Genomic DNA, 11,283 nt, shown 5'->3' on the forward strand with positions numbered 1-11,283 from the left:
CCTAGCTTTCTGGAATATTTGTTTTCCTCTCCGTGACTTTTATTTTTTTATTTTATTAAGTTCTCTATTATGTTTCTTACAAATCACTTAAAATCTTTCTGAAAATAAAGGCCCAAATTAGAATGCCAACTCGTAAACAGTCTGTTCTTGTTTGCCAGGCTCCAGAAAAAGATGGGTTTATGAAACCACCTGCCTGTTTTAAATTATTTCTTCCTGGTTTTTTTTCTACTTCTCAAGACAGAAGTAGAACTAGAGGGTCTCAGATGCCAGCTAGCTCCTGCCAGGGTCCTTGCTCCTCTTCCCAGGCCCCACCGCAGCCCCTACAGCCCACCCCCCGACCAGCCACTCAGCCCGATGAGTCAATAAGGAAACAGGGAGGCCACAGCCCTTCCAGAGGCACGCAGACCACCCAACAGTGCAATTACTTACCGAACTTCAGCTGCTTCAGACTTCCTCTGCAAGGAGAAAGAGAACACTATTTGTTTACAACCCAGCCTTGTTTTCAGGATAACCCCCTGCACACTACTCCCTCTTCAAACTAGATCAAATTTCTTTTATTCACTGTCAAGAAGGTTGTTTTTTTTCATAACGTTTATCAGCTTGTAATTCCATATTGCATGTGGCGTCCCTTATCAGGTGGTAAGTCCCAATGAGACTTCTTCCCTCACTGCTGTACCCCCCGTGCCATGTCTTTTGCACTGCTGTACCCCCTGGGTCGGTGGGCACGTGGAGCACAGGAGCTGTTACTGGGTGGGCAGGTGGATGATGTCAAAAGTTGGAGATCCTGGAAGGACAACAGGGTGAGGGAACTAAGAGTTAGTAATCAGCTGTCTAACGTGCACGCACTGTTACTGCCTTACACACACTACCTAATCATTCATACTATCTTTTATTTTTTTATTGAGGTATAATTCACTAACAAAATTTACTCATTTAAAGTATACAGCTTGGTGGGTTGTCAGTATAATCACTGGGTTGTGCAACCACCACTGCTATCCAATTCTAGAACATTTCCATCACCCCAAAAAGAAACCCTATGCCCATTATCAATCACTCTCAATTTCCCCCTCTTCACAGCCCCAGGCAACTGCTAAAATCTACATTCTGTCTCTATGGATTTGCCTCTCCTGAACATTTTATATAATTGGGATTGTACAACATATGGTCTTTTGTGCATGGCTCCTCTCACTTACAACATCTTCAAGGTTCATCCACATGGTAGCAATTATCAGTCCTTCATTCCTTTTTAGAGCTGAATCATATTCCTCTATATGGATATACACATATCATCTATCCAAGTCATCAGTTGATTCACATTTGGGTTGTTTCCACTTTTTGGCTATTATGAATAATGCTGCTATGAACATTTGTATACAAGTTGTTGTGCAAACATGTTTTCAGTTTTCTTACATACATACCTAGGAATAAATTGCTGAGCCACATGGTAACTGTATGTTTAACCATTTGAGGAACTGCCCTTCTGTTTTCCACAGCAACTGCATAATTTTGCATTTTCACTAGCAGCGTATGAGAGTTCCAATTTTTCCACGTGCTCACCAACACCTGTTACTGTTCATCATTTTTTTTTTTATCCTAGTGGCTGTGAAATAATAGCTCATTGTGGTTTTGATTTGCATTTTCCTAATCACTAATGATGATGACTATCTTTTCATGTGCTTATTGACCATTTGGATGTCTTCCTTGAAGAAATGTCTATTCAAATCCTTTGCCCAGGGGCGCCTGGATGGCTCAGTCGGTTAAGCATCTGCCTTCGGCTCAGGTCGTGGTTTGGGGGTCCTGGGATCAAGCCCCACATCGGGCTCCCTGTTCAGCGGGAAGCCTGCTTCTCCCTTTCCCACTCCCCCTGCTTGTGTTCCTGCTCTCACTATCTCTCTCTCTGTCAAATAAATAAATAAAATCTTAAAAAAAAAATCCTTTGCCCACTTTAAAAATTGGGTTATCTGGGGGCGCCTGGGTGGCTCAGTTGGTTAAGCGACTGCCTTCGGCTTAGGTCATGATCCTGGAGTCCCGGGATCGAGTCCCGCATCGGGCTCCCTGCTTAGCAGGGAGTCTGCTTCTCCCTCTGACCTTCACCCTTCTCCTTCTCTCTCTCTCTGTCATTCTTTCTCTCTCAAAAATAAATTTAAAAAATTAAAAAAAAAATTTGGGTTATCTGTATTTTTATTTGTTAAATTGTAGGAGTTCTTAATATATTCTGGATACTAGAATCATGATTTGCAAATATTTTCTCCCAATCTTTGCATTGTCTTTTCACTTTCTTGTTGATGTCCTTTGAAGCAGTTTTCATTTTTTATGAAATCCAATTTATATATTTTTTTCCTTTGGTTGCTTGTGTATTGGGCATCCCATCTAAGAAACCTCTGCTTAATCCAAGGTCACAAAGATTTTTTTTTTTTTAAAGATTTATTTATTTATTTATTTGACAGAGAGAGACACAGCGAAAGAGGGAACACAAGCAGGGGGAGTGGGAGAGGGAGAAGCAGGCTTCCTGTGGAGCAGGGAGCCTGATGCAGGGCTCAATCCCAGGACCCTGGGACCATGACCTGAGTCAAAGGCAGATGCTTAACCACTGAGCCACCCAGGCGGCCCGGTCACAAAGATTTATACCTATGTTTTCTTCTAAGATTTTTATAATTTTACATCATACATTTAGGTCTTTAATCCATTTTGAGTTAATTTTTGTATATGATGTGAGGTGAGTAATCCAACTTCATTCTTTTGCCTGTAGATATCTGGTTGTTCCAGCATCATTTATTGAGAAGACTATTCTTTCCCTCCACTGAATGGTCTTGGCACCCTTGTTGAAAATCAATTTGCCAGAGGCGCCTGGGTGGCTCAGTCAGCTGAGCATCTGCCTTCAGCTCAGGTCATGGTCCCGGGGTCCTGGGATTGAGCCCCATGTCCATCTGGCTCCCAGCTCAGCAGAGAGCCTGCTTCTCCCTCCCCCTCTGCCCTTCCCCCTCACTCGTGCTCTTTCTTTCTCTCAAAATAAATAAAATCTTTTTTTAAAAAAAAGGAAATCATTTGCCATAGATGCTTGGCTTTATTTTTGGACTCTCAATTTTATTCCATTGATCTGTATGTTTGTCCTCACACCAGTACCACACCATCTTGATTACTGTAGCTTTGTAGTAAGTTTCAAATCAGGACATGAGTGTCCTTCAATTTTGTTCTTCATGATTGTTTTGGCTATTCTGGGTCCCTTGCATTTCCATATGAATTTTAGAATCAGCTTATCAATCTCTGCAAAAAGCCAACTGGAATTTTGATAGGGATTGCACTGAATCTGTAGATCAGTTTGGGGAGCATTGCCATCTTAATATATTAAGTTTTCTGATCAATGAATATGGATGTTTCCATCTATTTAGGCCTTTAATATCTCTCAACAATGTTTTTTAATTTTCATGTACAAATCTTACACTTCTTTTGTTAAATTTATTTCTACGTATTTTATTCTTTTTGATGCTATTATAAATGAAATTGTTTTCTTAATGTCATTTTCCGATTGCTCATTGCTCGTGTATACAAATGCAATAAATTTTTGTATACTGCTTATATCCTACAACCTTGCTGATGTTGTACATTAGCTTTAATAGTTTTTTAGTGGATTATTTAGGATTTTCCATATGCAAATCATGTCATCTGCTAATAGAGATAGTTGTACATCTTCCTCTCCAAACTCGATTTCTTTTCTTTCTTTTTCTTGCTTAATTGCCCTGGCTATAACCTCCAGTACAATCTTCAACAGCAGTGACAAGAGCAGACATCCTCATCTTGTCGCTTAGCCTTATCTTGTTCACGATTTTTTGAAGTAGGTATTTTTTACAAATGAGAAACCTGCCACCTATCTCCATAAAAATGAGGCTCAGATGAGGAAACTGAGACTCAGAGAAGCTGAGTAATCTCTGCAAAGTCACGGCTAGATAACAATGGAGCCCAAATTTTATTTTTTTAATTTTTATTTAAATTCAATTAACATATAATGTATTATTGATTCCAGTGGTAGAGGTCAGTGATTCATCCGTCTTATATAATGCCCAGTGCTCATTACATCCCATGCCCTCCTTAATGTCCATCACCCAGTTACCCCATCCCCCCACCCTTCACCCCTCCGGCAACCTTCAATTTGTTTCCTATGCTTAAGAGTCCTTTATGGTTTGTCGGAGCCCAAATTTTAAACCTGGGTCTGAATCCAAAGCCCACTCATTCTCTGCCTCCTGAACCCTTAAGCAGTGGATCAACAACTATGTACTTGTGCAAGGTTTCATTTCTGCTTTCATAGTTTCGTTCATGCCACACAATAATGGAGGTGGCAGAGCAGGAGTCTCCCTTTTTACCTTGAAGAAAGTGACTTGAAAGAACTAGGACTCAACCTCTGCCCTCCTGATCCAATTCTGTGCTTTGACAGAGACAATAACTACTTCACTGAGTAGTTAGATGTATTCAGAAAGATTATGTGGGTGTTTTCTAACAGGTAATAAAAGGATGAACTAAATGCTGCATGATAGTGAAGGAACTAAAATATGGAGAGAAAAAATCTGAAAAGATTGAAGACAGGTGCATGGGATATGAAACGAGAAGGACAAGGAAGGAGAAGAGAGCCGATTGACATTTTGATTTGTAAAGAAAAGTGTCAAAGGGACAAAACCATCACTTCATAAGAAAGCACTTCCCTTTAGAATTATGTGGGGGCGCCTGGGTGGCTCAGTTGGTTAAGTGTCTGACTCTTGATCTCAGCTCAGTTCTTGATCTCAGGGTCGTGAGCCTTGGGCTCCATGCTAAGCGTGGAGCTTACTGAATGAATGAATGAATGAATGAATGAGTGATGTCAATAAAATTTCTTTCCAGCTGAAAGAATCCCTTCTGAAAAGGAAAGAATACAAATGAGTAATGTAAAAATATTCTCTGCATGTGTGCAGACAGATTTAAGGTTGGCCCTGTCTTGAGGCTGAGAGCTGAACAAAATGCTTCCAGCAACTCTGCTAAATGAAGCCTCCCTGAGAAACCCTCCATCACTGGAGAAAATGCTGGTCATACAAATTGCTGCTGGACTCCCCCATCTCCAACCTGCCCTCACAGGGTTGCTGTGCAGATTAAATAAAAATGGCTCCTATGAACAAAACTTACATCACTCCTGCGCATGGAAATGGCTCAGTAAATATTAGCTCCATTTCCCTTCCCTTTATGGGGTTTGCAAGGGACCCAGGCCTTAAGTGTTCTCAGAACCTAGAAGCTATAGGCCCCTCCTACAATGGAAAGATACCTCTGTCTTCTCTCCTCCTTGACCCAGCTCATTCTAGTAATTTGCTTTTCATAACTTAGGTGTGTGAGTCACTCTTCTTCCACTTCCAAAGAGGGCAAGATGTTTGATTACTTCCTTATGAAGAAGTGGGCCCTGGGCTGAGCCAGAGAAGACCAGAATTCCGGGTCCTCCTTGCCACCACCTTTTCGTGTACCTCTGGGTGGGTCTCCCTTCCAGGCTTCAAGTTCCTTATCTAAGAAAGGTCCTTGGTCACAGGGGGCAAGGGAGTTGACCTCTTTCTTCTAGTTCAGGTCAATGGGGTGAAGACAACTGTGGGGAAAGGTGACTGGAGACGTCTCTGAGGTGCAACAGGCCCCTCACAGTGGCCACCTGCTGGGTAGGCATTTTGGGATTCACAGTGGTGTGAGACAGGACTTGCCCTATGACTAGGAGATAAAATTTATGCCCCGAGAAAGCCCCTTAACACAGGGGAAGAGCCTAATGACAGAAAGGAGCAGAAACTACCCTGGGAGGAAAAAAGGTCAATGGGAAACAGTCAGAAAAGGCTGAAGGGTCTGCCTGGGCTTTGGGTCAGCTACATCTGACTCTTAAAACTCAGGGATAGGATTTGGGCCAAAGGAAATTGAAACAGGATGGCATACAAAGAACCCCAAGGCTCTCTCCCCAACTCAAGGGAGCACCCACCATCTGTACTCCAGGAGCTGTCACGTCTGCCCCCAACCTGCCTTTCTCCTCCTGCCCCAACAACTCAGCCCCTCTGCTAACCTGTTGTTCCTCTCTCCACCAAACAAACCCCCTGTGAACTTCCAGACCCAGCCTCAGTGCCACCTTCTATAGGAGGCCATCCCTAGCTCCCCAGGCTGGATCAGGGTTCTCTCCCCTGTAGACCCTGACAGGAGTGGGGGTTTGAGGGAGGCAAGAGGACACCCTTCTGTCACAGACAACCTCTGTCATTACCTCATCACCTGCTGGCTTGCAAAACCCCACTGGCCCTTGGCCTCTGGAATAAGGGCTGTGTCTAATTGGTCTTGATGTCCCCAACCCCTGGCCAGGGACCAATCCTCTGGTGACTGGCTGAGAGGAAGCCCCACCTCCCTGGGGGATGGCGAGTTACCTTTTCCATCTGCCTTGTAGTCATCAGGAAGGAGCTTGTCCTGCCGGTAGCCCAGCACAAAGGCCAAGAAGGAGAGGATGAGGGCGTCTCCGATGCTGAGGATGGCCAGCATGAAGGCCCAGCGGATGGTGCACTGACCCAGTGTGTACTTGCCCGTCTGCTCCCCACACATGCGCCGCACCTCACTTGAGTCCCAACCATCTGGGTAGACCAGGCAGCCGATCATCAGGCCTGTGGCTGAGGGGGTAGGAGGGGGTGCAGATGGAGTCAGGCTGGGTGTGCTCAGCCTTCTACCGCCCACCTTGCACTACTTCCGTCTTGTCACCTCCCTTCTCTTTGTGTTAACAGCCTTGAGAGGTATGGGGCAGCTCCTACCAACATTCTAGTAGAACCCAGGGGAGAAAATTGAGGATCCAAGAGCTAAAGCGACTTGCTCTTGGTCAGGAGTAGAGGCAGAAAGTGGAGCTCCTCAGCCCAGGGAATATTCTGCCATAGCACCAAGTGGTCCTACCAGGCCCTCAGCCTTGCCCCTCTCTGGCTTCAAACCCCTCCAAAATCTGATCCCAGCCCAGAGAACTCATCATTTCTAAGATGTACAATTATTCATACTCCAATATCTCTGAAATAAGTATAATAAGAAAGCTTCAGGCCATGGTTTGAGTAGAAGTATTTTTCCTAGGCGCCTGGGTGGCTCAGTTGGTTAAGTGTCTGACTCTTGATATCAGCTCAGGTCTTAATCTCAGGGTTGTGAGTTCAAGCCCCGCATTGGGCTACTTAAAAAAAAGAAAAAGTATTTTTCCTTTTTATAGCACATAGAATAATGGCATGTCCTACAACTTGGAATCTTAGATTTAATGAATACACAAAGTTTTCCAGCCCCATCTCTGGCTGCTTCCTTCATGAACCTTTCATTCAAGCAAATAGGTCTCTTCATCCTGAGCCAGTACAGGTCAGTGCAGTTGCTCACACTTCCCTGAATTTAAGAACCCCTAATATTTATTTAAAATACTGATTTCCAGGCCAGGGTTGGGCTCAGGAATCCCTGTTTTTAAAAACCTTCTTTCAGGTAATTCTCTCAATAGGAAAAGCTGGGAAACACTAGCACAGTCTGCCTGGATTTCAAGCCCAGCTCTTTGCTAACTGTGTGGCTCAGAGCAAGCCACTTAAGCTTCTTTGGCTTCAGTTTCCTCATCTATAAAGTGGGGATGTGAACAGTCCCTATCTGTCTGGATTGAAGTGAGGTTCAAATGGGTTAATACTGGAAAAGTGCCTGGCGCATACTTAGTACTTCATGAGTGTTAGCTACGATTATCCCATCCTGTGCTTTTATTGACTTAGTATTTACAGCCAAAAATGTCATTTTCCCTACCTTCTCCTCACTTCTCCCATGCCCTCCCACCAATGACCACCCCACCTTCGCTGCACAGATAGGTGACATAATCCTAGAATGTCACCAAGGCGACCCCAAGGACAACCACCATGTAGGCAGGGGGTACCTTCCATTATCTGTGCCACTTTCCCATTCCTCACCCTCCTTCCACAGGCCTGGAGGCTCTTTAGTTCCAAGACTCTGCCCCACCCAGGAGCACCTGAGAAGCACCTCACAGGACCCAGTTACCTACCTTGGGCTCAGCTTGCGCTTGCAAGGAAGGTCAGCAGATCAAATGAGCGCATAGAAAGTATAAAGATCAGGATCCCACCTCCCCACCTAAATATATCAACTCTCCTTTCATTTTATACAGGAGAAGATTATTTATATAGTTCTCTTATAGGTCACAAAATATTTCATGTACCATTTTTCTCTCGATCCCGACAACAGTTCTGTGAAGTAGGCCATGTATTAATATCCCATTTTACAGGTTAAAAAACTGAGGTCTCAGAGAAACCAAGTGAATTGCCCAGTCATCCAGCTACAGCAGAGCCAACACCTGGCTTCTGACTTTTTTGACCTCAAAGTTAATTCCCTCAACTCCCAGACACACCTCTCCAAAGAGCTGAATGTATTTAGTGCTGACATTTCAGACTTAGTGACAAAATGAGAAGTGTTTCAGGAAGATACTTAGGGGAGGGGAGCAGGAACCCTCCCAGAGCTTTTTGGTAAAACCTATGGCCTTCCCCAGTTGGTATAAGACCAGTACTTTGGTGCCTTAACCGTGGTGGGGGAGGGGAACAGTTCAATGTGGAAAGGAGCTGCCCTTTTGGACTTTCCATTCTCCCCATCTCCTCCCCTTGGCCCCATTCTCCTTCCATAGCATCTCTGGAAAATAGCCCAGGGCCTCTAACCTGGAAACAGGTTGTTACTACGGGTGCCACGGCCCTCTGTGAGCACCTGACCCAGGGGCCTGGGCACAGTGGGGGTCACCCCCATTGGTAGTATCTCAAGACTCTAAGGGGAGTTTACTTACCCTTTCTGACTTCCAGTCTCTCATCTGTAAAACAAGGATAACAATGCCTGACTCATAGCAGAGTTATGAGGATTAAGTGTGGTCAGGTAGAGAAAACGCTCACTGCAGCGTCTGGTTCATGGCAAGCAGCCAGTTACTGTCAGTTGTGATTATTATTATTGGCACTGAAGCCAATGGAAGCAACCTCAGTGGATGTGGGTGTCATTAGAGGTGTTCACAAATGTTTCAGGTACATAGTAGGATTATACTTCCTAGCTCTCCTCTTTTCAAGTTAGGCAAGGCCATAAGAGTTCCCTTAGAAAACAAAACGTGAGTGGAGGGGCGCCTGGGTGGCTCAGTTGTTAAGCATCCGCCTTCAGCTCAGGTCATGATCCCAGGGTCCTGGGATCGAGCCCCACATCGGGCTCCCTGCTCCGCGGGAAGCCTGCTTCTCCCTCTCACGCTCCCCCTGCTTGTGTTCCCTCTCTCGCTGTGTCTCTATCAAATAAATAAATAAAATCTTTAAAAAAAAAGAAAACAAAACGTGAGTGGAAATGTGTGCATTTCCAGACCAGAGCATTTAACTGCTAGGGAGAGAGCTTTCAGAGCTCCCTTTCACTCTGCCATGATGACAGCCAGAGGACAGCTGATGCTCCATCAGCCAGGGTTCCAGGAGGGAACAGTGAGAGCCAAGCCCCCCAGCTGATCCTCAATGAGCATGTACCACAAGCAAAAAATAAAGCTTTGCTTTAAGCCACTAAGATTTGGGAGTTATTTGTCACCTCACCCATCCTGACTGATAAAGTTGCCTTTGTGTTTTTCACATTAACTGAGCACCTACTATGTGTCAAGCACTGTAGAAGGTGTTTTATATGCATTAGACATCCTATCCTCACCAGAACTTTGTGATAGGATGTCCTGTTGCTACATTCTACAGATGAGGTTACCAAGACTCAGAGAGACAAGCAACTTGCCCTACCTGTGTTTCTAGGAGCTGGAACCACACACAGCTTACACCTGGCATCCAGAAGCTCAATTAACATTGTTAAATTACTGCCCCACACTGCCCCCATCATCAATCCTCTTTCCTTTCTTCTGCTCCCCTCCCTGGTCTCAGGCTTCTTGGCAAGGTTAAACTAACTGGTTTAAGCATCTTCAAATGGATGCATGTCCCAGCTGCTGTCTGCAGAGCACATAGCCCTCTTCATCCCTCCCTTTGGCTCATCTTCCATTCCCCTACACTAAAGAATGGAACATGACACCACCTTCACTCTCCCCCATCATAAATGTTTCATAGGGTGGCATCTGGCCACCTCTGCTATCAGTGTCTCCAGCTCCATGACCTGGAGTCTAATTCAAATGGCCTGCCGATGCTTACCCCACCCAGGCCTTCCCAAGCACTGCCTGTTCACCAAATGGTACCTGTTGCCAGAGGCTGTGGGAGGGGACAGTGTGGAGAATGAGAGGAGTGGTTGTGTTTCCAGCATTCCATAGCTCTGATATGGAGGACCAGCTGGTAAGCATGACAGGGTCCATTCTACTCCTCTTTGTCACAAAACTGCCAAATCTTCATTCCCCCTCCTACTCCCCACTGCTCACCAAGATTTACCTCAGCCTTGCCCCAGCCTCTCCCTCAATGTATAGAAAGACGAGAGGAGAGGGAGATGGTAGATGGATTGGGGAGGTAGCTCTGGAGCCAGGTGAGTGGCCTGAGTACAAGATTTTGAATCAAAGGTTCTGTCTATCACTACCTGTGCTAAAAGACAAGTTACCCACTAAGAGCCTTATCTATAAAATAAGAGTAATATCTCCCTTGCTAGGTAGGGATAGGGCTCCTCCAGATGATATATGTGAAAGTACTTTGTAAGTCATTATACTTACGTAAATGTGTGGCTCAATAAAAATGTCTTTGGAATACATCTAGTTTCTTGGAACCCACTGCCTTAATTCTCCTTGGTCCTTAGTTGCCAGTTGATTTGCTATAGCCTTGGTCAAGTCGTTCCCTCTTTCTCAGTCCCAGATTCCTCATCTGTAGTTGGCGGGGGTACTTACAGCTCTCTGGGGTCCCCCTCCAACTCTGACAGAGTGTTGAGTCTATGTGTTTGGTTGTCTGGGATTCTGATCCCTGCTCATTCCCCCTGTTATGGATAATACTTCTCATTTTAACCAATAATGTCAGGATGATTTTCTCTCTAGTCTGCAGTGCTAGCACTGCTCCTGGACATTTCCTAGTATGGACAGCCTGTGCATGGCCCTTGGGGTAGGAAGGGACCAAGGGCTGCTGGACAAGGCTTTAGAGAATAGGACCAGCTGGCTCAAGGACTGAGAGGCCTGCCTGGGCCAGGAGAAAGACAAAGGGACAGGGAAGGCCTTATTTCTGGGCACCATAAGTAGCCACCTACCCCACATAGTTTTAAAAGACCCTAGCCACCACCCTACTCCCCCACCACAAAATATCACTCCCATTTATTGCCTCAAGTATGGAAACCTGTAACTAGGGA

At 45.0% G+C, this 11,283-nt stretch overlaps 1 protein-coding gene across 1 annotated transcript in view; it reads right to left on the reverse strand.

Annotated features, from left to right (window-relative positions):
- Window positions 1-11,283, reverse strand: part of LHFPL5 (LHFPL tetraspan subfamily member 5) — a 33,943-nt gene that overhangs the window by 1,678 nt on the left and 20,982 nt on the right. The window contains exons 3-4 of the mRNA XM_032409947.1: window positions 6,399-6,635; window positions 430-455 (exon numbers count right to left, since the gene is read on the reverse strand). Of these exons, the coding sequence (XP_032265838.1) occupies window positions 445-455; window positions 6,399-6,635 (248 nt within the window). The 3' untranslated portion in view covers window positions 430-444. The remainder of the gene's footprint in view (window positions 1-429; window positions 456-6,398; window positions 6,636-11,283) is intronic.

Source organism: Phoca vitulina, unplaced genomic scaffold, assembly GCF_004348235.1.
Source record: "Phoca vitulina isolate PV1807 unplaced genomic scaffold, GSC_HSeal_1.0 scaffold11, whole genome shotgun sequence".
Taxonomy (NCBI): domain Eukaryota; kingdom Metazoa; phylum Chordata; class Mammalia; order Carnivora; family Phocidae; genus Phoca; species Phoca vitulina.